The 25,994-nt window shown below is 42.9% G+C and overlaps 1 protein-coding gene across 2 annotated transcripts in view; it reads right to left on the minus strand.

Annotated features, from left to right (window-relative positions):
- Positions 1-5,198: 5,198 nt before the first annotated feature.
- Positions 5,199-25,994, minus strand: part of LOC142255945 (B-cell receptor CD22-like) — a 35,410-nt gene continuing 14,614 nt past the window's right edge. Inside the window, exons 4-11 of one of the 2 annotated variants that reach the window (XM_075327405.1) lie at positions 24,612-24,902; positions 17,580-17,843; positions 15,456-15,698; positions 15,278-15,368; positions 13,872-13,938; positions 12,597-12,676; positions 10,132-10,186; positions 5,199-7,005 (exon numbers count right to left, since the gene is read on the minus strand). In XM_075327405.1, the coding sequence (XP_075183520.1) occupies positions 6,883-7,005; positions 10,132-10,186; positions 12,597-12,676; positions 13,872-13,938; positions 15,278-15,368; positions 15,456-15,698; positions 17,580-17,843; positions 24,612-24,902 (1,214 nt within the window). In that variant the 3' untranslated portion in view covers positions 5,199-6,882. The remainder of the gene's footprint in view (positions 7,006-10,131; positions 10,187-12,596; positions 12,677-13,871; positions 13,939-15,277; positions 15,369-15,455; positions 15,699-17,579; positions 17,844-24,611; positions 24,903-25,994) is intronic. The other variant, XM_075327406.1, reaches the window with a different exon arrangement.

Below are 25,994 nucleotides of genomic sequence, written 5' to 3' on the forward strand. Positions count from 1 at the left end.
AAAAGACCAGACTATGTATGAGCCGTGTCTTCATCACTATGTCAGTCTCAATAAGGAGAAAAGCTTCCCCTTTAGACCTCGTCTTAGCCTCTCATACAGCCAGATCACATCTCATACTTTGCATTGACAAGGGACAAACATTCCAAAATACCGTATCTGCAAATTGAAATTCTGATCTGGCTTAAATCCTAACTCATATGACATGACTCATTAAAAGGTCACTTTTGACTTTTAGATTTGATAGCTACAATAGGTGGTACCAGAGTTCATCTTCTTCCTCCCTGAAGAGACAATATGAATATTTACCAGGGGAGCATGCCAGCTTAAAATCTCCTCACTGGCATGCTGGAGTGGTGTTTCAGTCTCCGTAAGGAGAAAAGCTTCCCCTTTAGACCAGTGAAAAGCTCTTCGATGTGAGGACCTTGCCCAATGACTTCATTGTTGAGTTGCCCATAGCTATTTTTGAATTGAGATCCGGTGTTGTCCCTGCAATTGGAGTGATGATTGCTTCGAGTAGGTTGGAGTCCATTACAACCTCCAGCTCATCATCGTCCATCTCAAATGGAGTTAGGTTGCAATGCTTATAGTCTTTGGAGAGAGGAGCAGAGTGACAAAACAAGCAGTGGTCTGTACAAAATTATACCATGGTAAAGGCCCTGTTAAACGCAACGACGTATCTAATGATATATCGCCAGGGTCACGGATTCTGTGATGAACATCCGGCATTGTTAGCGACGTTGTTGCATGTGACACCAACGAACGGTCGTTAACGATCAAAAATACTCACCTTATCATTGATCGTTGACACGTCGTTCATTTTCAAAAAATTGTTGATTGTTGTAGGACGGAGGTTGTTCGTCATTCCCAAGGCAGCACAGATCGCTACGTGTGACACCTCGGGAACGACGAACTACAGCTTACCTGCGGCTGCCGGCAATGAGGAAGGAAGGAGGTGGGCGGGATGTTACGGCCGCTCATCTCTGCACCTCCGCTTCTATTGGGCGGCCGCTTAGTGACGTCGCTGTGACGCCGCATGAATGGTCCCCTTAGAAAGGAGGTGGTTCATCGGCAACAGCGACATCGCTAAACAGTTAAGTCTGTGTGATGGCTCCTAACGATGTTGTGCGCCACGGGCAGCGATTTGCCCGTGATGCACAAACGACGGGGGCGGGTGCTTTCACCAGCAATATCACTAGCGATATCGCTGCGTGTAAAGCCACCTTAAGTCTTACCAGTCCCAGTAAGATATTTACCATGAAGAATAACCTAAGAAATCAAAGTTTTGTGTTTACAGAAACATGAAACATATACCAAAAAACTTGAACTACTGGACGTTCCCATGGCATATGGAAAAACATTTGCAGGCCCAATATTGACCTATTTTTTATGTAGAGTTCTGTGGTTTTCTGAATATATTGTATGCATATTCCAATATGTAATACCTGTAAGGTAAATAATACATGTTCTTGTATTAAGCGGGAGACACAGAAAGACAGTGCTGAGCTTTCTAACAAATCTTTAACCTCTCCTCAGAGCCGGTTTCTCATTCACACAGCTCAGTTCTGTTGAATATTGTTTTTCATGGTGCTATTGCTTCTCAATGTGTGTGTTAAGGAATAAAGAGAAGGAATCCCTCATGTCTCTGTGTGTTGTGTATGATCTCATGGAAACGTATAGGAAATCAGCAGGTTACTTTCAGAATCACCCACTTTTAGATTTTTATACAACAGGTCATGTTTTCTGGATATACAGTAACACTAGTGATATAACAGACAATGTGATGTGCACAAGACACTTACATTGATCTCATTGAATCTGGTTGAGCGTTCTGAATATTGTGGATATTTCCGTACGGATTTTCTTCTTTCACACTTGAATTCTAAAGATAAAGGTAAGACAACTGAAGACTTCAAATTCTGTAAGCGCACAATAATATTTACACCATATATTACGATGAAAAAAAAACCTGACTGTATTTCCTAACAGACAAGTTTGAACAGGTGACTACTGAGATATGCTAGCAAATAAATAGCTGCACTCTGAAAAACTAAGGTGTGCAAACATTGAATATAGTTGGAGATGCATTACTGCTAAGGAAATACATTTAAAAATTGAGACAGTGTATAAAAAAGGACAGTTTTATGTGAAGTTCCTATTAGTGTCACACTGGAGCGTGGCACTTGTTTTCACACCTACAAGCGTCTGATGCACAAAAAAAACATAACAAAGAGAACATTAGGGACATGATAAAAATGGGGGTCCTGGAACTAGTCAGAAGGGTAGATGGGACAGCTCCTATCCTCACCTGCAACTGTCCCTACTCTTCCCGCCAGTCACTATACAGTCTAAGCAACTGTAGCCGAGTAGGAACCTGAGACCCTAAGAAGCCCTATAGATGCCCTGGCTAGTCAGAGGCAGGTGAGGTTCACTAGATCCACTGCTGCACTAATAAGACACAATGGAAGGAAAGACAAATCAGGCAAACAGCAACAAATAAGGATAAAGCCTGAGTTCAGGACAGCTACTCAGCAGGACCTTCCACCAAGGCGGCCAGAGATCAATGAGTTTGTATCTTCAACAAGGATTGCTGGAAAACACCAAGTACTTAAACCTGAAGGGACATACCTATAAAGCAGCTGCAAGTGAAACACTCAGCTAGAAACTGCTGAACAACAAAACTGGCATTAACTGATAAGGCACTGAAAAAAACATGAAACCACATTTAAATGTAGAGTCCCAGATGGAAATGAAGGATTCCAACTTTGAATCCGTCACTAGTCTCAAAAATAGAGATTAGTAGCCTGCTCATAAAATTGTTTGCCATTTCAGACCGGATAGAAGAATTTTAGGTAGAGATCCATCATAAAGAGATAAGCCTTGATGCTGTCTGCTGGGCTCACATAAAATTGGCCATTTTTATGCACTGTCTCAATTAAATGTTTGCATACCTTGTCATTTCAGAGTGCAGTTGTTTATTTGTTAGAATATATTCAATTACATTTTATAACATAACAATTAGTATACAATATTATATAGCAACATAGATACCAAACCTTCCAATAGATAACACTCACATAGCGGAGCATCCCGGCAGGTGGTGTGTGTTTTTGGGAACCTTTATAATTAGACTTGAAGATTTTTCTGCGAAATGAATCATATCCAATATAGTAAGATACTTTTTAAGATGGATTAAAAGGATATTAAATGGATTGATAGATAGATAGATAGATAGATAGAGTGATGGATAGAGGGATAGATAGATAGATAGATAGATAGATAGATAGATAGATAGATAGATAGATAGAGGGATAGATAGATAGATAGATAGATAGATAGATAGATAGAGGGATAGATAGAGGGATAGATAGATGATAAATAAAAAATTTGAGCTTGCCATATATTTCAGTTTTTAAACCTACTGAATCTAGTGAGACTGATTGACCATACTATATCTATGAGAGCTGTCATGATTCCTCTGTGCAGAGCATCTTACCTTTGGAGATGCTCGGCTGCACATTCCAGTGTTACTAAGCTAGCAGTGTGTTTGACAGCACAGAATTCCATTTTAGTGCCGATTACTCAGGTGTCCCACCTTCCTGGTAATTGCTCAGGCTTCTTTACTGAGCATGCTCACTCAGGACATTGCCAGTCGTATTTTCTGGTTCTGCAGTCTTGCTGTTGGCTTGTGTGTCTTCTAGTGTTCTAATCTTTGTTCTATGACCCCGAATTGTTATTTGAGTTCTCTCTGCCTGCCCCCTTTTTCTGTCATGACCTCCTGCTTTTGACCTCAGACCATTACCTAACCACGTCTCTGTCTGCTTCCAGAATCTAATACATACTCTCCTGGAATTCTGACCCTCGGACTGTACTTGACTTCATTGGAATCCTTATATACCTGTTGTCCTGCCTGAGTTCTCAGTGTGTTTCCTTGGTTTCATGCATCTTCAGTCCCTTGAAGGGGAGGGGGAACATCTAGGTGAGTCCCATCCAGGAGAATAGCAACATACAAGACCCAAGCATCTCCACTTTCTTTGGGACAGTGACTTGCTTAGGTACCCCTAGCTTGAATGACAGTTAGGGTGCGTGTCCACGATCAGTGTTAGCAGTGTTTTTTTGATGCAGCATGTTTCAGCTGCATCCAAAACGCGACGTTGTACAGTACAAGCACAGTGGATGGGATTTCTAGAAATTTCATGGCTTCTCTGCATCTATGTCCTTCAGCGAAAACTGACCTGCTGTATGGCTTTCCGAGCCGCAAGCATATCAATTCTTTGATGCAGAGTCACAAGCGTTCTATGTCGGTAAAACATAGTGAGGAGACCACAGCCCCCTGAACCCTGATCGTGGGCACAAGCAGCTGAGGTCTCCTGCGTTCTCCTGTGGAGGAGACTCGTGGCCCCGCAGGTCAAGACCCGCCTCATCCAGAATTCAGCGGGTCCTGATCGTGGGCACATACCCTAAAGGTGCACACTGTCCTTGCTTCCTAATACTCATGGGCATATTTTCTTTCTCTTTATGCTTGCCCTGTACAATTGTTGTGTTTAGCAATCTCTCCCCTTGTTCCTTGGGAAGTACATGAAACTCTGGCCAGCCAATCAAGAAACTAGGCCTGAGAAGTCATCTTCTAATCCTGCGGTTAGGGACAATCCTATCTGTGCAGGTGCCTTTAGGGACTGGGCAGTAGGAGTACTACTCTGTACGGGAACCAGTTGGGTGGATGTACGGCAACAGAGAGAGTGTGCTTTCCCATCCTATATGAGCGTGGAACCACATAAATAAAATAAGAGCATGTAGCATGTACAAGTATTCTAATAGTTTTGCCAACATTTAAAAAAAATGAAATGAAGTTAGCAGAAGTCTCAATCATTTAAAGAGTTTTACCAACAATATCAACATATTGAAAAAAATATTTGAACAGATTATAAAGTATTGAGCAATCTACAATTTTATTATAATTGTTTGATTTAATTTTAGTCTTTTAAGAAATATGAGAATTAATTCATACACAATCTACAGTATCTTTCAACTTTGTGAAAGCCAACAGACAAGAATTTCTAAAAACAAGTAATGACTCAATGTAAAAGCTTAATTTCAAAGAAAATAGAAATCTGTGCAAATTTTTATCAAGCATTAAAATTGATTTTCAAAAACTTTAAGAATTTGAATTGACTAATTTAAAAAACTAAATTAAACTCTTATCTACAAAAGAAAAAAAAGAAAAATCCATCCTATATAAGGTATAAAAAAGTATAATTGTTCTAATAGACAAATAAATAAAAATCATGAACTTGAAAGTTTTTGTTTTATACAAACTGATGGTTTTTGGAACTTAGAGAACAAAGTGTAACTCTTCGATGTTCAACCCCAATTTTCTACTTGAAAGAAATTTTAACATGAAAAGTTTGGTAACGTCAGATAAAAAAAAGAGAAACTAAGAAGCATGTAATGTCAAAAGTCAAAAATAAATTCTAAGATATAAATAAAAAACATTGATTTAGCTAAAGAATAAGTTACATAATTTCCTTTTATCTGTATCTGCTCTATGTAGCGATGAGAAACATCTTGGATTGACTATTCTTGGAGCTCCTTCATGGAAGAGTGGGCCATGATTGACTATTCTAAATGTGCCATACTGATTGATTCTGACTCAAAAAGACTCAATGCTATCATAAGTGAAAAAGTATTAGTTCAAGGGTATAAACATTGATGCAACCGCATTATTTTACTTCTTTGTTTTCTTTTTTTTTCCATCTGAAAAAATTTAAATTTATTTTTCACTGGATTTGTACAGATTATGGGTGACAATAAAGTTAGAAAAAGTTTTGAAATGTTTCTTCTTGGTATGATTTTTTTTATATACTGTCTTATCTACTGCATCTAGAGGTGTTATCAGTCATTGTTCTGGAGAAGGAAGAGGTGAGCTGTGACATTGCCTATTATGATGGCTAGATCCTGTGTTATCAGCTTTGCATATAGAGGTGTTATTAGTCATTGTACAAGAAGAGGAGGAGGTGAGCTGTGACATCACCTATTGTGAATGATGGATCCTGTGTTGTCTACTGTATATAGAGGTGTTATCAGTCATTGTAGAGGAGGAGGAGGGAAGCTGTGATGTCACCTATTCTGAATGGTTGATACTGTGTTATCTACTGTATATAGAGTTGTTATCCGTCAATATACAGGAGGAAGTGAGCTGTGACATCACCTATTGTGAATGGTGGATCCTGTATTGTCTACTGTATATAGTGGTGTTATCAGTCATTGTAAAGGAGGAGGAGGAGGTCAGCCTTTAAATCCCCTGTTGTTATTGGCTGATACTGTCTTATCTTCTGTATATAGAAGTGTTACCTGTCGTTGTAATCCTTTCTCTAATGAGTCTAAAAAGTCCGTGGCCAATGTAAAGATTTAAATATTACTATCTTTTTTTTAAATAAATCATGATATGAAAAATAAACACATTGCCAAGAATGTTTGTAAAAATACATGTAATATAAAATTTGTTTAAATAATGTAATTTACTGATGACAGCTTTCCTTTGCCGGAATGTCTGAAATCAGATTTGTGGTTATCAGCTGTTTTCTAGTTGAGGATCGTCTTAAGGAAACAGCCTCTTTTATGCCTAAAATGCCTTAAAAAATAAAATGGTGTTTATTACAATTGTCCATCTCTTAATGTAGGAGAACAATTCCTCTTATTGGATATTTTATATTGAATATTTTATCATCCTTGATAATATAGAGATGTCACAGTGATTGGCATTTTGTAGAGCCGATATTAGATTTTTTCTTCAGGATTATCGGTGTTGTAGATTCAAGTACTCCAATTAATCCAATTAGATCCAAATTGATCTCATTATTCTCAAATCCAAATGAAAGCAATATTTTAATGTCTCACAGTTGCATAGTCCACATTGTACTCATGGCTGACTCTGGAAGTAGACCTCATTGGGTCATGTTGAACATGGGAGAGATCAGTATATTCAACGTCATGTGTTGTCTGGAGGACCTGTGAACAAAATGACAAAGAAATCGCAATGAAAAGTGTCCTCTCGGAGGAAAAAGATGGTCAGATGGAGCTCCAGAAATACTTAGGGGTACTTTGCACGCTGCGACATTGCAAGCCGATGCTGCGATGCCGAGCGCGATAGTCCCCGCCTCCGTCGCAGCAGCGATATCCTTGTGATAGCTGCCGTAGCGAACATTATCGCTACGGCAGCTTCACATGGACTCACCTGTCCTGGGACGTCGCCCTGGCCGGCGACCCGCCTCCTTATTAAGGGGGCGGGTCGTACGACGTCACTGCGACGTCACACAACAGGCAGCCAATCGGAGCGGAGGGGCGGAGATGAGTGGGATGTAAACATCCCGCCCACCTCCTTCCTTCCGCATATTCTACGGAAGCCGTGGTGACGCTGGTAGGAGATGTTCCTTGCTCCTGCGACTTCACACACAGCGATGTGTGCTGCCGCAGGAGCGAGGAACAACATCGGACCGTAGCGTCAGCGTAATTATGGATTACGCCGACGCTGCACCGATGATACGATTACGACGCTTTTGCGCTCGTTAATCGTATCATTGAGCCTTTACACACTACGATGTCGCATGCGATGCCGGAAGTGCGTCATTTTCAATTTGACCCCACCGACATCGCACCTGCGATGTCGTAGTGTGCAAAGCCCGCCTTACACTCTACATCTTTCATTCCAGAGCTACAAGAAGTGAATAGAATAGTGATGATGAACAAATCTGGCAAAATTCAAAATCACCTAATTGGTCAAATTGGACTAGAAATTCATGTTACAGGAAATAATACCTCACTCCACCAACACCAACTCTTCTTTACTTTTCAATAACAGGTGATATTCCTTTTCCCCATCTTCACTCTGTGAGGTGGCATCCAAGACAATCTCTGATGCGCGTCACCCAGACCCTACTCAGTAACGTTTGCGCAACGCATATTGCGACTGTTACAATGTACATTGTTAAGCCTGCTTTACACGGGATGACCGATTGTGCGATATCACAATCGATCGTACCTGCCCCTGTCGTTTGTGCGCCACGGGCAAATCGCTGCCCGTGTCGCACAAAGTCGTGAAACCCCCGTCACACGTACTTACCTGCTGAGCGACTTCGCTGTGGGCAGCGAACGCCCAGTTCCTGAATGGGGAGGGACGTTTGGCGTCATAGCGACGTCACACAGCGGCCGGCCAATAGAAGCGGAGGGGCGGAGATGAGCGGGATGTAAACATCCCGCCCACCTCTTTCCTTCCGCACTGCCGGCGGGAGCCACGGGACGCAGGTAAGCTGTGTTCATTGTTCCCGTGGTGTCACACGGAGCGCCGTGTGCTGCCACAGGAATGATGAACAACCTGCTGCAGGAAAAATAAGTGATATTATGAAACTGAGCGATGAGTACATGACTCACGATTTGTGAGCGATACTGCGTTGCTCAGAGGTTTCACACGAGACGACGTCGTGTACGATGCCGGATGTGCTTCACGAAAACCGTGACCCCGACGATGCATCGCACAATCCGTCGTCTCGTGTAAAGCACCCTTTACTTCAGAGATATACTTGGAGAAGAGTAAAGATGAAGGAAGAGGACAAAATGTGTTGTGCAAAAGTAAAAAATAGGCTGGATGGTGCAGAGAAAAGGATAGGTGATCCGTGAGGTATTATTATTATTATAAATCTTAATTATAGTACTATTTTTACATCTTTATCAGTGCTTTACAATTCAGCAAAATGGTGGACTGATGTAGTTAAAGACAAGCCTAGATTTGGAGCACTGGTGGAAAATTATGTCAGAAGACAAGCCAAGTTGTAAGTCACTTGTGGACAAATGACATCAGAAGAAAAGCCAAGTTGTGGGTCACTGGTGGATGATTGATGTCAGAACACAAACCAAGTTGTTGACTTCTGGTGGACAGACATAGTCAAAGACAAGCCAAGTTGTGGCATACTGATGGACAGACATACTCAAATAAAAGCCGAGTGGTGGAGTACTGATTGAGGAATGACTTCAGAAGATAAGTCAAGTGGGGGAGTACTGATGGATAGACATAGTCATATACAAGCCTAGTTGTGGAATATTAGAGGATGAATGACTTCAGAAGATAAGTCAAGTTGTAGAGTACTAGTGGACTGACATAGTCAAAGACAAACCAAGTTGTGGAGTACTAGTGGAAATACATAGTCAAAGACAAGCTAAATTTGGTAGTACTGATATACAGACATAGTCAAATACAAGCCCAGTTGTGAAGAACTGGTGGACAGACAAAGTCAAAGACAAGCCAAGCTGTGGAGTACTGGTGGACAAATTACATCGTAAGACAAGCCAAGTTGTGGAGTACTGATGGATAGATAGTCATACAGAAGGTAAGTTGTAGAATATTGGTGGACTAATAACATCAAAAGTCAAGCCATGATGTGAAGAACTGGGGAACTGATGTAGTCAAAGACAAGCCAAGTTGTGGAGTAATGCATGCTAAGTTGTTTAGTACTGGTGGGCAAATGACATCAGAAGACAACCCGAGATGTGAAGAACTGATGGACAGATATAGTCAAAGACAAGCCAAGTTGGGGTGTGCTAGGGCAAAAATGATGTCAGAAGACAAGCCAAGTTGTGGAGTACTGGTGTATGAATGACATTATAGGACAAGCTAAGTTGTGGAATACTTGTGGACAGATACAGCCAAAGATAAGCGAAATTGTGTTGTACTGGTGGACATATGTTGTCAAAGACAAGCCAAATTTGGCGTTCTGGTGGGTGGATGTTATCAAGAAACAAGTCAAGTCAAGCAAAACACTAAAGAACTGATTACTGTGGCATCAGTAGACACTCAAGGTGTACACTCTATAATGACTATTTTATGATAGTATCAGTGCTTGAACAAAATGAATAGAGCCGTAACCAGTAATATAAGAGTAAGAGTGAGGATACTGGGGAATTTTGGTAGGTGATAATAGTGTACAGATGCCTACTTCACCTAGTTTTAGATTCCATAACAGGGTGTATATTCCACAGTGACACTTTCTGATATTAGAAGAGTGGCGATGAAAAGTAGATACACAAGAGATGATTTATACAGTAGAGGCAAATACTTAGCCAATTCTCTAACTCATCACTTACATCACTATTGCTGTAAATAACATAATTTTCATTAACGTTCATCTCCACTGATGATCTAAAACAGAAACAAATAAATAATTTTTAACATATAATTTATAAATATATGACATATTACAAGACAGAGTATCAACACAGTGATGAGATAGGTTCTTTCTTCTTTTAATGGCCTTCAGCTTTATCTTGACACATGGCGATTTGATGGATGAACACTATGTAGGAAGATCGATTTTGTGCAAGCTTAGATAAATCCACCAGGAACTTCTCTGTTGTTTTTCTGATACTATGAAGCCATTGAGATGCTAGTCTTGGTATTCACCTTTTTCCTTCTATTTATCCAACCATGACGTCCACCAGGGTCTTCTCTGCCATTGTCTTGATAGTATTAAGCCATTGAGTTACTGATCTTCCTCATCGCCTTGTTCCTTCTTTTCTTCCGACCATGATGTCTTTCTCCAGTGATTGCTCTTTTTGTATGATGTGTCCAAAGTAAGCTTTGTGATCCTTGCTTCGAGTGAAATTTCTCTCTTGATTTATTCCAAAATTGATTTATTTGTTCTTCTTCATGGTATCAATATCATCCTTTTCAAGCACCACATTTCAAAGGTGTTGATTCTTCTTCTGTCTTGTTTCCTTATTGTTCAGGTTTCACATCCATATATTACTATAGAAAAGACCAGACTATGTATGAGCCGTGTCTTCATCACTATGTCAGTCTCAATAAGGAGAAAAGCTTCCCCTTTAGACCTCGTCTTAGCCTCTCATACAGCCAGATCACATCTCATACTTTGCATTGACAAGGGACAAACATTCCAAAATACCGTATCTGCAAATTGAAATTCTGATCTGGCTTAAATCCTAACTCATATGACATGACTCATTAAAAGGTCACTTTTGACTTTTAGATTTGATAGCTACAATAGGTGGTACCAGAGTTCATCTTCTTCCTCCCTGAAGAGACAATATGAATATTTACCAGGGGAGCATGCCAGCTTAAAATCTCCTCACTGGCATGCTGGAGTGGTGTTTCAGTCTCCGTAAGGAGAAAAGCTTCCCCTTTAGACCAGTGAAAAGCTCTTCGATGTGAGGACCTTGCCCAATGACTTCATTGTTGAGTTGCCCATAGCTATTTTTGAATTGAGATCCGGTGTTGTCCCTGCAATTGGAGTGATGATTGCTTCGAGTAGGTTGGAGTCCATTACAACCTCCAGCTCATCATCGTCCATCTCAAATGGAGTTAGGTTGCAATGCTTATAGTCTTTGGAGAGAGGAGCAGAGTGACAAAACAAGCAGTGGTCTGTACAAAATTATACCATGGTAAAGGCCCTGTTAAACGCAACGACGTATCTAATGATATATCGCCAGGGTCACGGATTCTGTGATGAACATCCGGCATTGTTAGCGACGTTGTTGCATGTGACACCAACGAACGGTCGTTAACGATCAAAAATACTCACCTTATCATTGATCGTTGACACGTCGTTCATTTTCAAAAAATTGTTGATTGTTGTAGGACGGAGGTTGTTCGTCATTCCCAAGGCAGCACAGATCGCTACGTGTGACACCTCGGGAACGACGAACTACAGCTTACCTGCGGCTGCCGGCAATGAGGAAGGAAGGAGGTGGGCGGGATGTTACGGCCGCTCATCTCTGCACCTCCGCTTCTATTGGGCGGCCGCTTAGTGACGTCGCTGTGACGCCGCATGAATGGTCCCCTTAGAAAGGAGGTGGTTCATCGGCAACAGCGACATCGCTAAACAGTTAAGTCTGTGTGATGGCTCCTAACGATGTTGTGCGCCACGGGCAGCGATTTGCCCGTGATGCACAAACGACGGGGGCGGGTGCTTTCACCAGCAATATCACTAGCGATATCGCTGCGTGTAAAGCCACCTTAAGTCTTACCAGTCCCAGTAAGATATTTACCATGAAGAATAACCTAAGAAATCAAAGTTTTGTGTTTACAGAAACATGAAACATATACCAAAAAACTTGAACTACTGGACGTTCCCATGGCATATGGAAAAACATTTGCAGGCCCAATATTGACCTATTTTTATGTAGAGTTCTGTGGTTTTCTGAATATATTGTATGCATATTCCAATATGTAATACCTGTAAGGTAAATAATACATGTTCTTGTATTAAGCGGGAGACACAGAAAGACAGTGCTGAGCTTTCTAACAAATCTTTAACCTCTCCTCAGAGCCGGTTTCTCATTCACACAGCTCAGTTCTGTTGAATATTGTTTTTCATGGTGCTATTGCTTCTCAATGTGTGTGTTAAGGAATAAAGAGAAGGAATCCCTCATGTCTCTGTGTGTTGTGTATGATCTCATGGAAACGTATAGGAAATCAGCAGGTTACTTTCAGAATCACCCACTTTTAGATTTTTATACAACAGGTCATGTTTTCTGGATATACAGTAACACTAGTGATATAACAGACAATGTGATGTGCACAAGACACTTACATTGATCTCATTGAATCTGGTTGAGCGTTCTGAATATTGTGGATATTTCCGTACGGATTTTCTTCTTTCACACTTGAATTCTAAAGATAAAGGTAAGACAACTGAAGACTTCAAATTCTGTAAGCGCACAATAATATTTACACCATATATTACGATGAAAAAAAAACCTGACTGTATTTCCTAACAGACAAGTTTGAACAGGTGACTACTGAGATATGCTAGCAAATAAATAGCTGCACTCTGAAAAACTAAGGTGTGCAAACATTGAATATAGTTGGAGATGCATTACTGCTAAGGAAATACATTTAAAAATTGAGACAGTGTATAAAAAAGGACAGTTTTATGTGAAGTTCCTATTAGTGTCACACTGGAGCGTGGCACTTGTTTTCACACCTACAAGCGTCTGATGCACAAAAAAAACATAACAAAGAGAACATTAGGGACATGATAAAAATGGGGGTCCTGGAACTAGTCAGAAGGGTAGATGGGACAGCTCCTATCCTCACCTGCAACTGTCCCTACTCTTCCCGCCAGTCACTATACAGTCTAAGCAACTGTAGCCGAGTAGGAACCTGAGACCCTAAGAAGCCCTATAGATGCCCTGGCTAGTCAGAGGCAGGTGAGGTTCACTAGATCCACAGCTGCACTAATAAGACACAATGGAAGGAAAGACAAATCAGGCAAACAGCAACAAATAAGGATAAAGCCTGAGTTCAGGACAGCTACTCAGCAGGACCTTCCACCAAGGCGGCCAGAGATCAATGAGTTTGTATCTTCAACAAGGATTGCTGGAAAACACCAAGTACTTAAACCTGAAGGGACATACCTATAAAGCAGCTGCAAGTGAAACACTCAGCTAGAAACTGCTGAACAACAAAACTGGCATTAACTGATAAGGCACTGAAAAAAACATGAAACCACATTTAAATGTAGAGTCCCAGATGGAAATGAAGGATTCCAACTTTGAATCCGTCACTAGTCTCAAAAATAGAGATTAGTAGCCTGCTCATAAAATTGTTTGCCATTTCAGACCGGATAGAAGAATTTTAGGTAGAGATCCATCATAAAGAGATAAGCCTTGATGCTGTCTGCTGGGCTCACATAAAATTGGCCATTTTTATGCACTGTCTCAATTAAATGTTTGCATACCTTGTCATTTCAGAGTGCAGTTGTTTATTTGTTAGAATATATTCAATTACATTTTATAACATAACAATTAGTATACAATATTATATAGCAACATAGATACCAAACCTTCCAATAGATAACACTCACATAGCGGAGCATCCCGGCAGGTGGTGTGTATTTTTGGGAACCTTTATAATTAGACTTGAAGATTTTTCTGCGAAATGAATCATATCCAATATAGTAAGATACTTTTTAAGATGGATTAAAAGGCTATTAAATGGATTGATAGATAGATAGATAGATAGATAGAGTGATGGATAGAGGGATAGATAGATAGATAGATAGATAGATAGAGGGATAGATAGATAGATAGATAGATAGATAGAGGGATAGATAGAGGGATAGATAGATGATAAATAAAAAATTTGAGCTTGCCATATATTTCAGTTTTTAAACCTACTGAATCTAGTGAGACTGATTGACCATACTATATCTATGAGAGCTGTCATGATTCCTCTGTGCCGAGCATCTTACCTTTGGAGATGCTCGGCTGCACATTCCAGTGTTACTAAGCTAGCAGTGTGTTTGACAGCACAGAATTCCATTTTAGTGCCGATTACTCAGGTGTCCTACCTTCCTGGTAATTGCACAGGCTTCTTTACTGAGCATGCTCACTCAGGACATTGCCAGTCGTATTTTCTGGTTCTGCAGTCTTGCTGTTGGCTTGTGTGTCTTCTAGTGTTCTAATCTTTGTTCTATGACCCCGAATTGTTATTTGAGTTCTCTCTGCCTGCCCCCTTTTTCTGTCATGACCTCCTGCTTTTGACCTCAGACCATTACCTAACCACGTCTCTGTCTGCTTCCAGAATCTAATACATACTCTCCTGGAATTCTGACCCTCGGACTGTACTTGACTTTGCTTCGGCTTACTCCCTGTGTCCTGATGTGTCCTCCTGTTTCCTGACCCCAGCTTGTCTGACTACTCTTCCATCTATACTATCCATATCTGGTGACTAGCATCACAAGGGCCCTTCTAACTCCCTGTTAAAAGAGATAATCCTTTTGTTTTCAATACCATTGTCCATCACTTTGTTTGTTAAGAAGGGTGTAGCAGATAACTCCCTCTATTCCTACTGAGAACGTGCCTGAGAATGGAGAAACCTAGAATGCATGCATATAAAGTGATATGATAGATCTAGCACCTATTGCCAGCCATAGGACCCCATACACATTAGATTAAAAATTGGTAAAAACCATTTCAGCAGGGACATCCAATCACCTAATATGACTGGTCCCATCTCGAATCACCCCCAACATCATCATCTAGATCTGAGATGTGGAACTTCAATGGCTGATACTTCTCTTCTTCGCGGAGGTAAGCCACTGCCTGAGGAGTCTGGCTGTGACATTCAGGAGAATGTGACCGAACACATTTTCGTATAGGGAAGTCAGGAGATATTGCTATGACATGGCCAAAGCTATCTAATGGGTTTGGCTTGCTCTTACTCTTTAGGTCATATATATCACTTCCTCTATTTTCTCTTTTTAATTACCTTATACAAAAAATAATGACCAGAATGAAAAGTAGAAGAAAGAAAACTCCAAAAACGATGCCGAGAATAAGAGGTAAATTCACTGCGTCACCTGAATGGAAGCAGAAAAAAGTCATTACATGAAAAGTTCTTTATATGTAAGGACTACGCTCATAATACTGTGACTATCATCACTAACGTTTTACGTAGATCTCTCCAGAGGAGGATTCCCCGGCGATGTTGTGCGCGATACATGAATATTTCCCGGAATTCTCTACGTTGTCGTCTATGGTCAGAGTCTTCCCTGTCTGGTTCTGTAATATGGATCCATCCTTCCTCCAGGTGTAGTGAGTTACATCAGGTCGGCTGCTTAGGAAATCGCAGATCAGTTCTGTAAAATCAGTTTTATTCTTCACGGTGATGTGAACTCCAATAGCTGGATCTAAAGAAGTGAGGAAAAAAGTGTAAAAAAAAACCCCACTAAACTTTATAACACTTAATATTATAATAACAAGTGGTGGTAATTACTTGAACCAAAGTAAAAAATAAATCAGCAATTCCAACATTACTTTTACGATGTCTCTATTATTGATGAGCATGCACTACCATGCTCGGATGCTCAGTACTGGTAACTAGTGATGAGAGGGCACTACCATGCTCGGATGCTCAGTACTGGTAACTAGTGATGAGCGGGCACTACCATGCTCGGGTGCTCAGTACTGGTAACTAGTGATGAGCGGGCACTACCATGCTCGGATGCTCAGTACTGGTAACTAGTGATGAGCGGGCACTACCATGCTCGGGTGCTCAGTACTGGTAACTAGTGATGAGCGGGCACTACCATGCTCAGGTGCTCGGTACTGGTAACTAGTGATGAGCGGGCACTACCATGCTCGGGTGCTCAGTACTGATAACTAGTGATGAGCGGGCACTACAATGCTCGGGTGCTCAGTACTGGTAAGTAGTGATGAGCGGGCACTACCATGCTCGGGTGCTCAGTACTGGTAACTAGTGATGAGTGGACACTACCATGCTCGGGTGCTCAGTACTGGTAACTAGTGATGAGTGGGCACTACCATGCTCGGGTGCTCAGTACTGGTAACTAGTGATGAGCAGACACTACCATGCTCGGGTGCTCAGTACTGGTAACTAGTGATGAGCGGGCACTACCATGCTCAGGTGCTCGGTACTGGTAACTAGTGATGAGCGGGCACTACCATGCTCAGATGCTCAGTACTGGTAACTAGTGATGAGCGGGCACTACCATGCTCGGGTGCTCAGTACTGGTAACTAGTGATGAGCGGGCACTACCATGCTCGGGTGCTCAGTACTGGTAACTAGTGATGAGCAGACACTACCATGCTCGGGTGCTCAGTACTGGTAACTAGTGATGAGCGGGCACTACCATGCTCAGGTGCTCGGTACTGGTAACTAGTGATGAGCGGGCACTACCATGCTCAGATGCTCAGTACTGGTAACTAGTGATGAGCGGGCACTACCATGCTCGGGTGCTCAGTACTGGTAACTAGTGATGAGCGGGCACTACCATGCTCGGGTGCTCAGTACTGGTAACTAGTGATGAGCGGGCACTACCATGCTCGGATGCTCAGTACTGGTAACTAGTGATGAGCGGGCACTACCATGCTCGGGTGCTCAGTACTGGTAACTAGTGATGAGCGGGCACTACCATGCTCAGGTGCTCGGTACTGGTAACTAGTGATGAGCGGGCACTACCATGCTCGGGTGCTCAGTACTGATAACTAGTGATGAGCGGGCACTACAATGCTCGGGTGCTCAGTACTGGTAACTAGTGATGAGCGGGCACTACCATGCTCAGATGCTCAGTACTGGTAACTAGTGATGAGCGGGCACTACCATGCTCGGGTGCTCAGTACTGGTAACTAGTGATGAGCGGGCACTACCATGCTCGGGTGCTCAGTACTGGTAACTAGTGATGAGCGGGCACTACCATGCTCAGGTGCTCAGTACTCATAACTAGTGATGAGCGGGCACTACCATGCTCGGGTGCTCAGTACTGGTAACTAGTGATGAGCGGGCACTACCATGCTCGGGTGCTCAGTACTGGTAACTAGTGATGAGCGGGCACTACCATGCTCAGGTGCTCAGTACTCATAACTAGTGATGAGCGGGCACTACCATGCTCAGGTGCTCAGTACTGGTAACTAGTGATGAGCGGGCACTACCATGCTCGGGTGCTCAGTACTCGCAACGAGCTGTCGGACACAGAAGGGCATTCATTCCACAACTTAAATATTTAGAATAGTGTAAATTATATCTGTATGTTCTTCTTTTGTGCACTTACATAGCACAGGAATCTCCATCAGGGCTGATTCTCCTCTTCCCACAGCATTTATTGCAGCGCAGGAATATGGCTCCACGTCTCTGGTCACATTTCTTACTCCCATCTTTTTTCCGATATATGGTAATCTGGTTTTGTCTTTCCCTTTGTACCATTCATACCTATATATATAAGGCTTGGCGTTGCTGTTACATTGTAAGGTCACATCACTTCCTTCTATTGTTTCATTGCCTCCAATAACTGAGATGGACACATTTTGCGGAGGATCTGTGATATCAAATTATAGGTGTTAGTCAAATATATAAAATATTTGTAAGGAAATAATATGTGAAATGTCTCTATTAAAGTGGTTTTTCAACACCTTTCTTTAATCTGAAGTACGGCTCTGGGATGCTAAAAAAAAAATAGAAAGACCTAACATATCATCACCAATTGATCCGTCTCTACTCTTGTTTACTATTTTCCTTTCTTCTCTTCCTTTGTGGTTGCTACTACAATTTGCTCCAGTCCTCAAGATCTGACCATACAGGAGAGGATGGAAAAAAAGTCACAATATAGGAAAGGGGGCATGGATAGATGAGTATGGGGCCATATATCAAGGTAAAGAAAGACTGGAAACCCCTTTAATGTTGTCTCTTCCCCACTATTATCAATCAGCTGTACTGTACATTAAATAGTTGATAATTAGATCTCATTATTTACATGTCCCCTGTGTGCCACACACAAAAGGAAGGAGAAAAAAATCATGGGGATAGAATAGGAAAGGGGGATGGATAGATGAGTATGGGGCCATATATCAAGGTAAATGGGGCCATATATCAAGGTAAAGAAAGAGATGGAACCACTTTTAAGGTTGTCTCTCCCCTCTAATATCAATTAGCTATAAGTTTAATAAACGATAATTAGATCTCCTAATTTACATGTCCCCTGTGTGCCACACATTAAGGGAAAGATAAAAAAAAGCCATGGGGGACAGAATAGATGAGTATGTGCTTTTTCTTTAAAAAAAAAATAATTGGGGCCATATATCAAGATGAGGAAAGAGATGGAAGCCCCTTTAAGATTGTCTCTTCCCCACTACTTTCAATTAGCAGTACATTCAATAGACAATAATAAGGTCTCATTATTTGCACATCCCTTGTGGTTTTATAAATATCCTATCATTATTACCATTTCATTTTGCTAGATATAATTAGTATACCTTTGTTTACTCAAATTTTGCTTACATGTACCTTCATAAGCATCAGCAGTTTTGTAATAATTCTGGTTTCCTACAGCCACCACTAGAGGGAGCTCAGGAATTTACTGTATACAAAATATGTCTGGTGACTGCTGGCATAATTTAAACCCTTACAAAAGAAGAATAGAACAACAGTTTTGTCCCATATGTACAAATGTAAATGTAATGGATTTTGAAAAAGTTTGGAAACTTTACAAATCTGAACTACTCTTCAATCTGGAATATCTTTAAAAGGACCTATCACCAGATTTGGGGACTATAAGTTGTGGCCACCATCAATGGGCTCTTGTATATAGCATTCTAATTTGCTGTATATAAGAGCCCAGGCCGCTGTGTAGAATGTAAACATCAATTTTATAATACTTACCTAAATGGTCTGCGGAGCTGACGGGTCGGATGGGCGTCTCCATTCTCCGGTACTGGCGCCTCTTGTTTTGGTGGCCATCTTTGTCCTCCTTCTTCTAAAGCTAGTGTGGATGACGTGTTTGACGACATCCACACTCACCAGCTTTGAGGTTACGCGCATGCGCACTTCAATACTTTGATCTGCCCTGCTCAGGGCAGATCAAAGTGCACCTATGCAGAACCTCAGTGTCAGCTTGTGTGGATAACGTACAATGCGTCATGCATGCCAGCTTCAGAAGATGGAGGACAAAGATGGCCAAAAGAGGAGGCACCGGTACCGGAGAATGGAGATGTCCATCCGACCCGTCAGCTCCGCAGACCATTTAGGTGAGTATTATAAAGTGATTTTTACATTCTACACAGCAGCCTGGTCTCTTATATACAGCATGTTAAAATGCTATATACAAGAGCCCACTGGTGGTGGCCACAGCTTATAGGCCCCAAATCTGGTGACAGGTTCCCTTTAAAGCCTTATCAAAGGGGAATTCTGTCCATGGGGCACAATAATGTTTGACAATAAAGAACTGGCATGTTCTTTTAAAAAAATATTACTAAATTGTCATTTAAAACATTAGTCAACACCCTCTTCAGATATGAAGACAACTTGACTCTACCACCAATCTCAAAAGTTAATATTGACCCTTTAAAGAGCCTTTCCACATGACTTTGCATAAGAAACTAAAGTAGACATTCTATTTGCAGTTTTGTATTTTGTGGTTTTTGCCTCTCATCAAAGCTACATATTAGATATGATTTGGGAACGTTTCTCCTTGTGGAGAGTAGCAAGCAAGAGTAGGGAGTCTTATATGCCATGCAATGCTCCTTCTTTAAGGTTCAGTAATGACTTTTTGGATTCCTATCCCATTTGGTATCTCTAGAGTTCTAGCCCTCTTCTTCTCGAAACGGGAGATTGACATATTTAATTTACTAAATGAGCATTGCTTGACCTATAAGTCTCCTTATGATGGTTTTGCCCTCTCTAGAAGGAGAAATGTCCACACTTAGACTTTTAAAACAATAGTGCTAAGCTATTTTTTCTAAACATAAGGTGTCTTCTAAGAATTGCTTATTTAAAACGAGTTGTTACATTTTTCAACAGGACTCGTCTCTATTAGTGGTGAGCGGACACGTGGATATTCGAGTACATGGCCGGACTTTAAAAAAAATGTTTGGTTTGGGATCCGAACTTGACCCCGGATGCCAAACCCTGTATAAGTCAATGGAGAGCTGAACCTCTCTGCTGTAAAATAGCTGTAAAATGGTCGTAGTAAGGGCTAGTAGGCTGCAAAAGGAATCAAAAAGGGGTCTATTTCCCTGCAAACAAATGTGGATAGAGAATAAATAAAAAAAGAATAGATATGGGCTCCCTCCTATTTTTGATAACCAACACTGTTAAAGCAGACAACTACAGGCTGCAGCCATCAGCTATAAGCTTTACTATGGCTGATTATAAAAAACAGTGAGGACCTCATTCCATTTCTTTAAATTATTTAAATAAATAATTTTAAAAAATTATGGGGTCTTTGCTTAATTTTTGATAACGAGCCAAAGTAGATCTGGGGGCTGGTATTATCAGGCTAGAAAGGCCCATTATTATTTGGCCCCTCCCAGCCTAAAAATAGCAGCCCGCAGCCAACCCAGAAGTGATGCAAACATTCGATGCAGCAATTCTGGAGCTTTGCCCTGCTTTTCTTAATTTCTCTGATGCAGTGACATATGGAGAAATATATGGGGTTGATATCAGCTGTGAATTGACACTGACATCAACCTCATGAGGTAGTAATACGTAGACACCTATCTGACACCTCCATTACTAACCCAGTAAGTTTAGATTAAAAAAACCAAAACAGGAAAAAAAAATATTTTAATACACACTACCTCACATGCCTTTATTCACCAATTTATTAATAAAAAATAAAGCTCAGGGGTTAGTAATAGAGAGGTGCCTAGCAGACACTACCATTACCAACCTGGCAGGTGTAGAGTTAAAAATATCACAGACACTGGGAAAAAAGTCATTTATTTTATTAAAAAATCTCCCACACTCCCTTGTTCACGAGTTTATTACTTCAAAATAAATCCTGGAAGTTCCAAAACAATCCAAAGTATAATGTCCCATGACATCCATTGATTCCTATGGAGCTGCGTTCTGAGAATGTTCTCAGAACGAGGCTCCAAAGGCCACTTCCGGTCAGCAGCAGCCCAGTATTTCTCATGAGCGGTGACATCACTAAGTTTCTTATGTCAGCGCTTGTGAGAAATTGAGAAATTCTGGGCTGCTGCTGACCAGGAATGACCTTTGGAGTCTCATTCTGAGAACGCAGCTCCATAGGAATCGATAGATGTCTTGCGAAATTACTCTTTACGTTGGAACATCCAAGGATTATTTGAAAGTAATAAATTGGTGAACGAGGGCATGTGGGGGGAGGGTGTTTATTCAAATAAACTTTTTTTCCTGTGTCAATGTTTTTAACACCATGCTTACTGGGTTAGTAATAGGGGAGTCTGATATATGCCTTTGTGGCGCCCTGGACAAGCCAGGACGTCACAAGTACTACACCAACACGCCCCACACCCCGGTCAGGTACACCTAAGTCAAACACAAATCCTTGTTGCCTCCCTCCAGGGGCTGATGTCCACATCAGAGGGTGGGCCAGGCGGTTGGTCCAGCCCACCGAGGAGTACACAGTCCTGGAGGCGGGAAAAGGAGTCAGATAGTTTTTGGCGTGAAGTGGTAGAAGAACAGAATGACAGCGTCCGGGTGTGTGGCCTGGACGGTACAGCAAGGTTGGCAGACGGTGGTGACCGTCTGCAGAAGAGGCCTATTGGAGCTAGCCGTAAGGACCGTGGATGGGCGGTGGCCCGGCGGTACCGGACCGGTACGCAAAGAGAAGCCAGCACCAACCGGCAGGGCTTACGGACCCCGACAAGGCTAAGAGTCGCAGCTGAAATTGTCAAATCCGTTAGCGAAGGGAACCTCCGGGGTTTCCCAGCAGCCGAGTCCCAATAGAAGGCAACAGTCCAACCGATAGTGGGAAACACAGTCACCGCCAAGGCTACAGTTCCCAGGGCCAGAGCCTGCGGGCAAAAGGGGCTCCTTCAGCAACCTTCAAAGCAGGGGAGCGGGTTACCGGTGGGAACCCATTGGAGCCATCTACACTACACACGTGCAGGGAAAGGCAGTCACCATCAACCTGCCGGGAGGAGAAACACCGCAGCCGTCTGTGGGACCCGTCCATCCAGCCATTTGTTTTACCGGAGACTTTGTGTTCATGATTGGCTGAGTGAGTACCACCGTGCCGTGCGGCACAGCGCTGCCCCCGTGACCCTGCACCTCACCAGGCCCCGTAGCCCGCCTGCCACCCATCCATACCCCTCACCGTGCCCCGGGACAACCAACCCCCTACCCACGGAGGGGAGAAAACAACATCCAAGCTGCTCTCTGTCACCACTCCCGGGATCCCCGTCCAGAGCAGCAGTGGTGTCACAACCTCAAAACAACCGTGGGTGGCGTCACGGACAATATCCCCAAACCACAAACCATTCCCCCTTTTCACTCACGGGCGAGGAACGCCGCTCGAGTCCCCGGGATCCGGCCCACCGCTCGAGCCACCACCGAGCAGCAGCAGCAGTAGCTGGACCCGAGCAGTGGGTGAGCGCAGCGTCCCCTCCTCCGCCCGCGACACCTTCCTATTACTATCTCCAGGGCTTGGTGTCAGCTGTGAAGTCACAGCTTGTAACAGTGTGTCTCCCCAGCCTGCACCATATCGTCATCAAGCCTCCAGCAGTATTGTAACAGTGTGTCCCTCCCTGGCCTATGTGTCTAGACTTTAATGTGATCAGGCCTAGGTCAACATCTAGTGGGCAACTGTGTCTTTGTTCTTCTCTGCATGGGACACAACCAATACCAGCCTGAAGTTCCTGGAAACTTGTCCATATAAATTCACATACTCAAAAGTGGGTGTTAACCCTTTCCCATCCAGTGTGTGGATCTAAGGAGAGGTGTAAGAATCAGCCACATGTTTAGTTGATTGATGCTTTGTTGAGTGAAGGGCTAAGATCTGTGCTGAGGGAAGGTCCTGGTGCCTGTGTATGGACTATGGGACATTGAAGATCAGCTGCTACGTGGGATTGTGTTGTCTCAGCCACGCTCCCGGATTTAAGGAGCTCATCTAAGGACTGTTGTTGCATTTTCCTTGGCATCAGATTGCTGGGTGGCGCCCCGGATCTGTTTTTCTTTGTGTGGACTCATTGTGGACTCTAAAGAACCATTTGGATATTGGATGTTTTATGTTCCCTGCCTCAATAAAACTTGTTGGATTGTTCATCGGCCTGGTGTCCCTGCCTGCTCTGTCGCATACCCCGTCACACAGCTGACAACAACCCCACAAATATTACTCCAATTACCACCGAGATAAGGCAATCAGGAAGTGTGGCGCCCCTGAGGCTTCCGTCACCACAGAGACATTGCACCTCAGCCAGAGGTGTGATGTCCCATCCTGGGTAAGGAATGGAGTAAACGCCGGTCCACAGGCAAATTCACACTACACCTATTGTTAGGCATATTTGGGGATTGGGGATAGTGGCAGCTACCCCCCATGCTGCATGCTGGGGGGGCCGTAAGACCCATCCCTTCTCCCATAGAGTGGGGCCTAGCAACAGGGAAAGTGGGAGGAGCCAACAAAAAGGAAGAGTAGAGACAGGAAGGTCAAGTTGAGTTGTAGTTAGGAAGGAGAGCTGAGAAGAGTGAGTAAGGAGTTGGAGAGAGAAGGAGAGAGAGGTTGATACCTCAGAAGAGCAACAGAAAGTGAAGCTTCCTGGTGGAGACCCTGGGGCCCGGCTAGGCCCAGGTGACACCACAGCAGTAAAGTACAGAGCGGATTCCAGGGCCACTGAAAGGCTTTTAAGCTCATGGCCTGTTCCACTAGAACATCGGGTGGAGGGATCAGGCTGCATACAGGGACAGTCCCTAGAAACCAAGGAAAGAAAGACATTTCCAAAGTAAACACCGAAGGCCCAGGGCGGTTGCAAGCGCCCAGGGCCACATCCCACCGTAGATCCCCTGGTAAGAGGGCACAGTTCCATCCAGGCAAGCCTTCTTGTCCAGAACCTATGGTGGAGGCCATGACAGGTTTATCCAGAGAGGTCAAGGCTTGAAGACAGCCTAGGGAAGAGACACAACAAAAGGGTGCACCGGCATTTACTCGCAGAACTACCCGGGATCGGCGGAGGTCCCTGACAGGATATTCAATCTCAAGACATTTGGTGTTAAGTACGAATCCCAAACTGTACAGTTCTGGTTCATTCATCACTAGTCTCTCTGTATTCACCACAATGTTTTTTAGATTTTTTAATCTAAGATATTGCACCCAGTCAACTATAATACGTACAGCTGAAGCTCATAGTTGAGGATTTCACAGTTTTCTGTCCATTACGATATGTGGCCGTGCACTGGATAGTCTCCCCATCATCCACATATAAAGGGATATAAGTAAGTTCTGATTCTTCTCTCCAGGATCCTTCAGAAATCTTCATGGACTGCTTCTTAATCTGACCCTCTCTGTTCCATTGTAGAGAAGGAGGACTGGAGCGGCACGTGTGATATGCGGCACATTGTATGGTGGTGGCTTCTCCTTCTCTTATAGCAGGAGACATGTAAAGATAAATATCTGCAGGGGAAGCTGAAAAATTGTATAAAAAATGTTACATCACAATACCAAAAGATTTATTTGTTGGTAGATTCAGTATAATGAGGGCATGTTTTTCTTGTTTGGGCCGCTTTACACGCTACGACATCACTAAAGCGATGTCGTTGGGGTCACGAAATTTGTGACACATCCGACTGCGTTAGTGATGTCGTTGCATGTGACACCTATGAGCGATTTTGAATTGTTGCAAAAACGTTCAAAATCGCTAATCGTGACATTGGGGTCCATTCCCAATTATCGTTTCAGCTGCAGGTGCGATGTTGTTCGTCGTTCCTGCGGCAGCACACATCGCTATGTGTGACACCGCAGAAAGGACAAACCTCACCTTACTGCGGCCGCCGGCAATGAGGAAGGAAGGAGGTGGGCGGGATGTTACGTCCCGCCCATCTCCGCCCCTCCACTTCTATTGGCCGGCCGCTTAGTGACGCCGCTGTGACGTCACTATGACGCCGAACGCAGCTCCCCCTTGAGGGAGGGATTGTTCGGCAGTCACAGCGACGTCGCTGAACAGGGATGTGCGTGTGACGCTGCCGTAGCGATAATGTTCGCTATGGCAGCGATCACCACATATCGGCCGTACGACGGGGACGGGTGCTATTGCGCTCGACATCGCCAGCAAATGCTAGCAATGTCGCAGCGTGTAAAGCGGCCCTTTGTCTTTTGTTTGTTTGTTTTTAGAATTTGATGGTGTGATATTGTGGGTTATGCATCATATTGTGCAGGTTCGTAATTTAGGTGTGGTGCTCTGTCAATTCTATGTATTATTTGTCCTGTCTACAGGTAAATAACCCCCTCCAGTGCTTCTGTCACTAGGTGTGGTGAAGAGGGGCCTGAAATCCACCCATTCTCTATTTTTACCTGGGGGATCATTCACTCTGTCTGAGAACCTCAAGAGAGAAGCAGGAAGATTCATCATCTGTGGGAGAAGCTGAGGCTCCCCAGAGAGACCTGGACATTTATCGCTTACTGACCTATATTTGTGTTTCTGGACTATTTTGCCCTCTGTATGGTGGACTATTTAATGAACCATCTGATTTTGCTTGGAATAAAGGATCTTGGGATTGT

Source organism: Anomaloglossus baeobatrachus, chromosome 11 (assembly GCF_048569485.1).
Source record: "Anomaloglossus baeobatrachus isolate aAnoBae1 chromosome 11, aAnoBae1.hap1, whole genome shotgun sequence".
Taxonomy (NCBI): Eukaryota; Metazoa; Chordata; class Amphibia; order Anura; family Aromobatidae; genus Anomaloglossus; species Anomaloglossus baeobatrachus.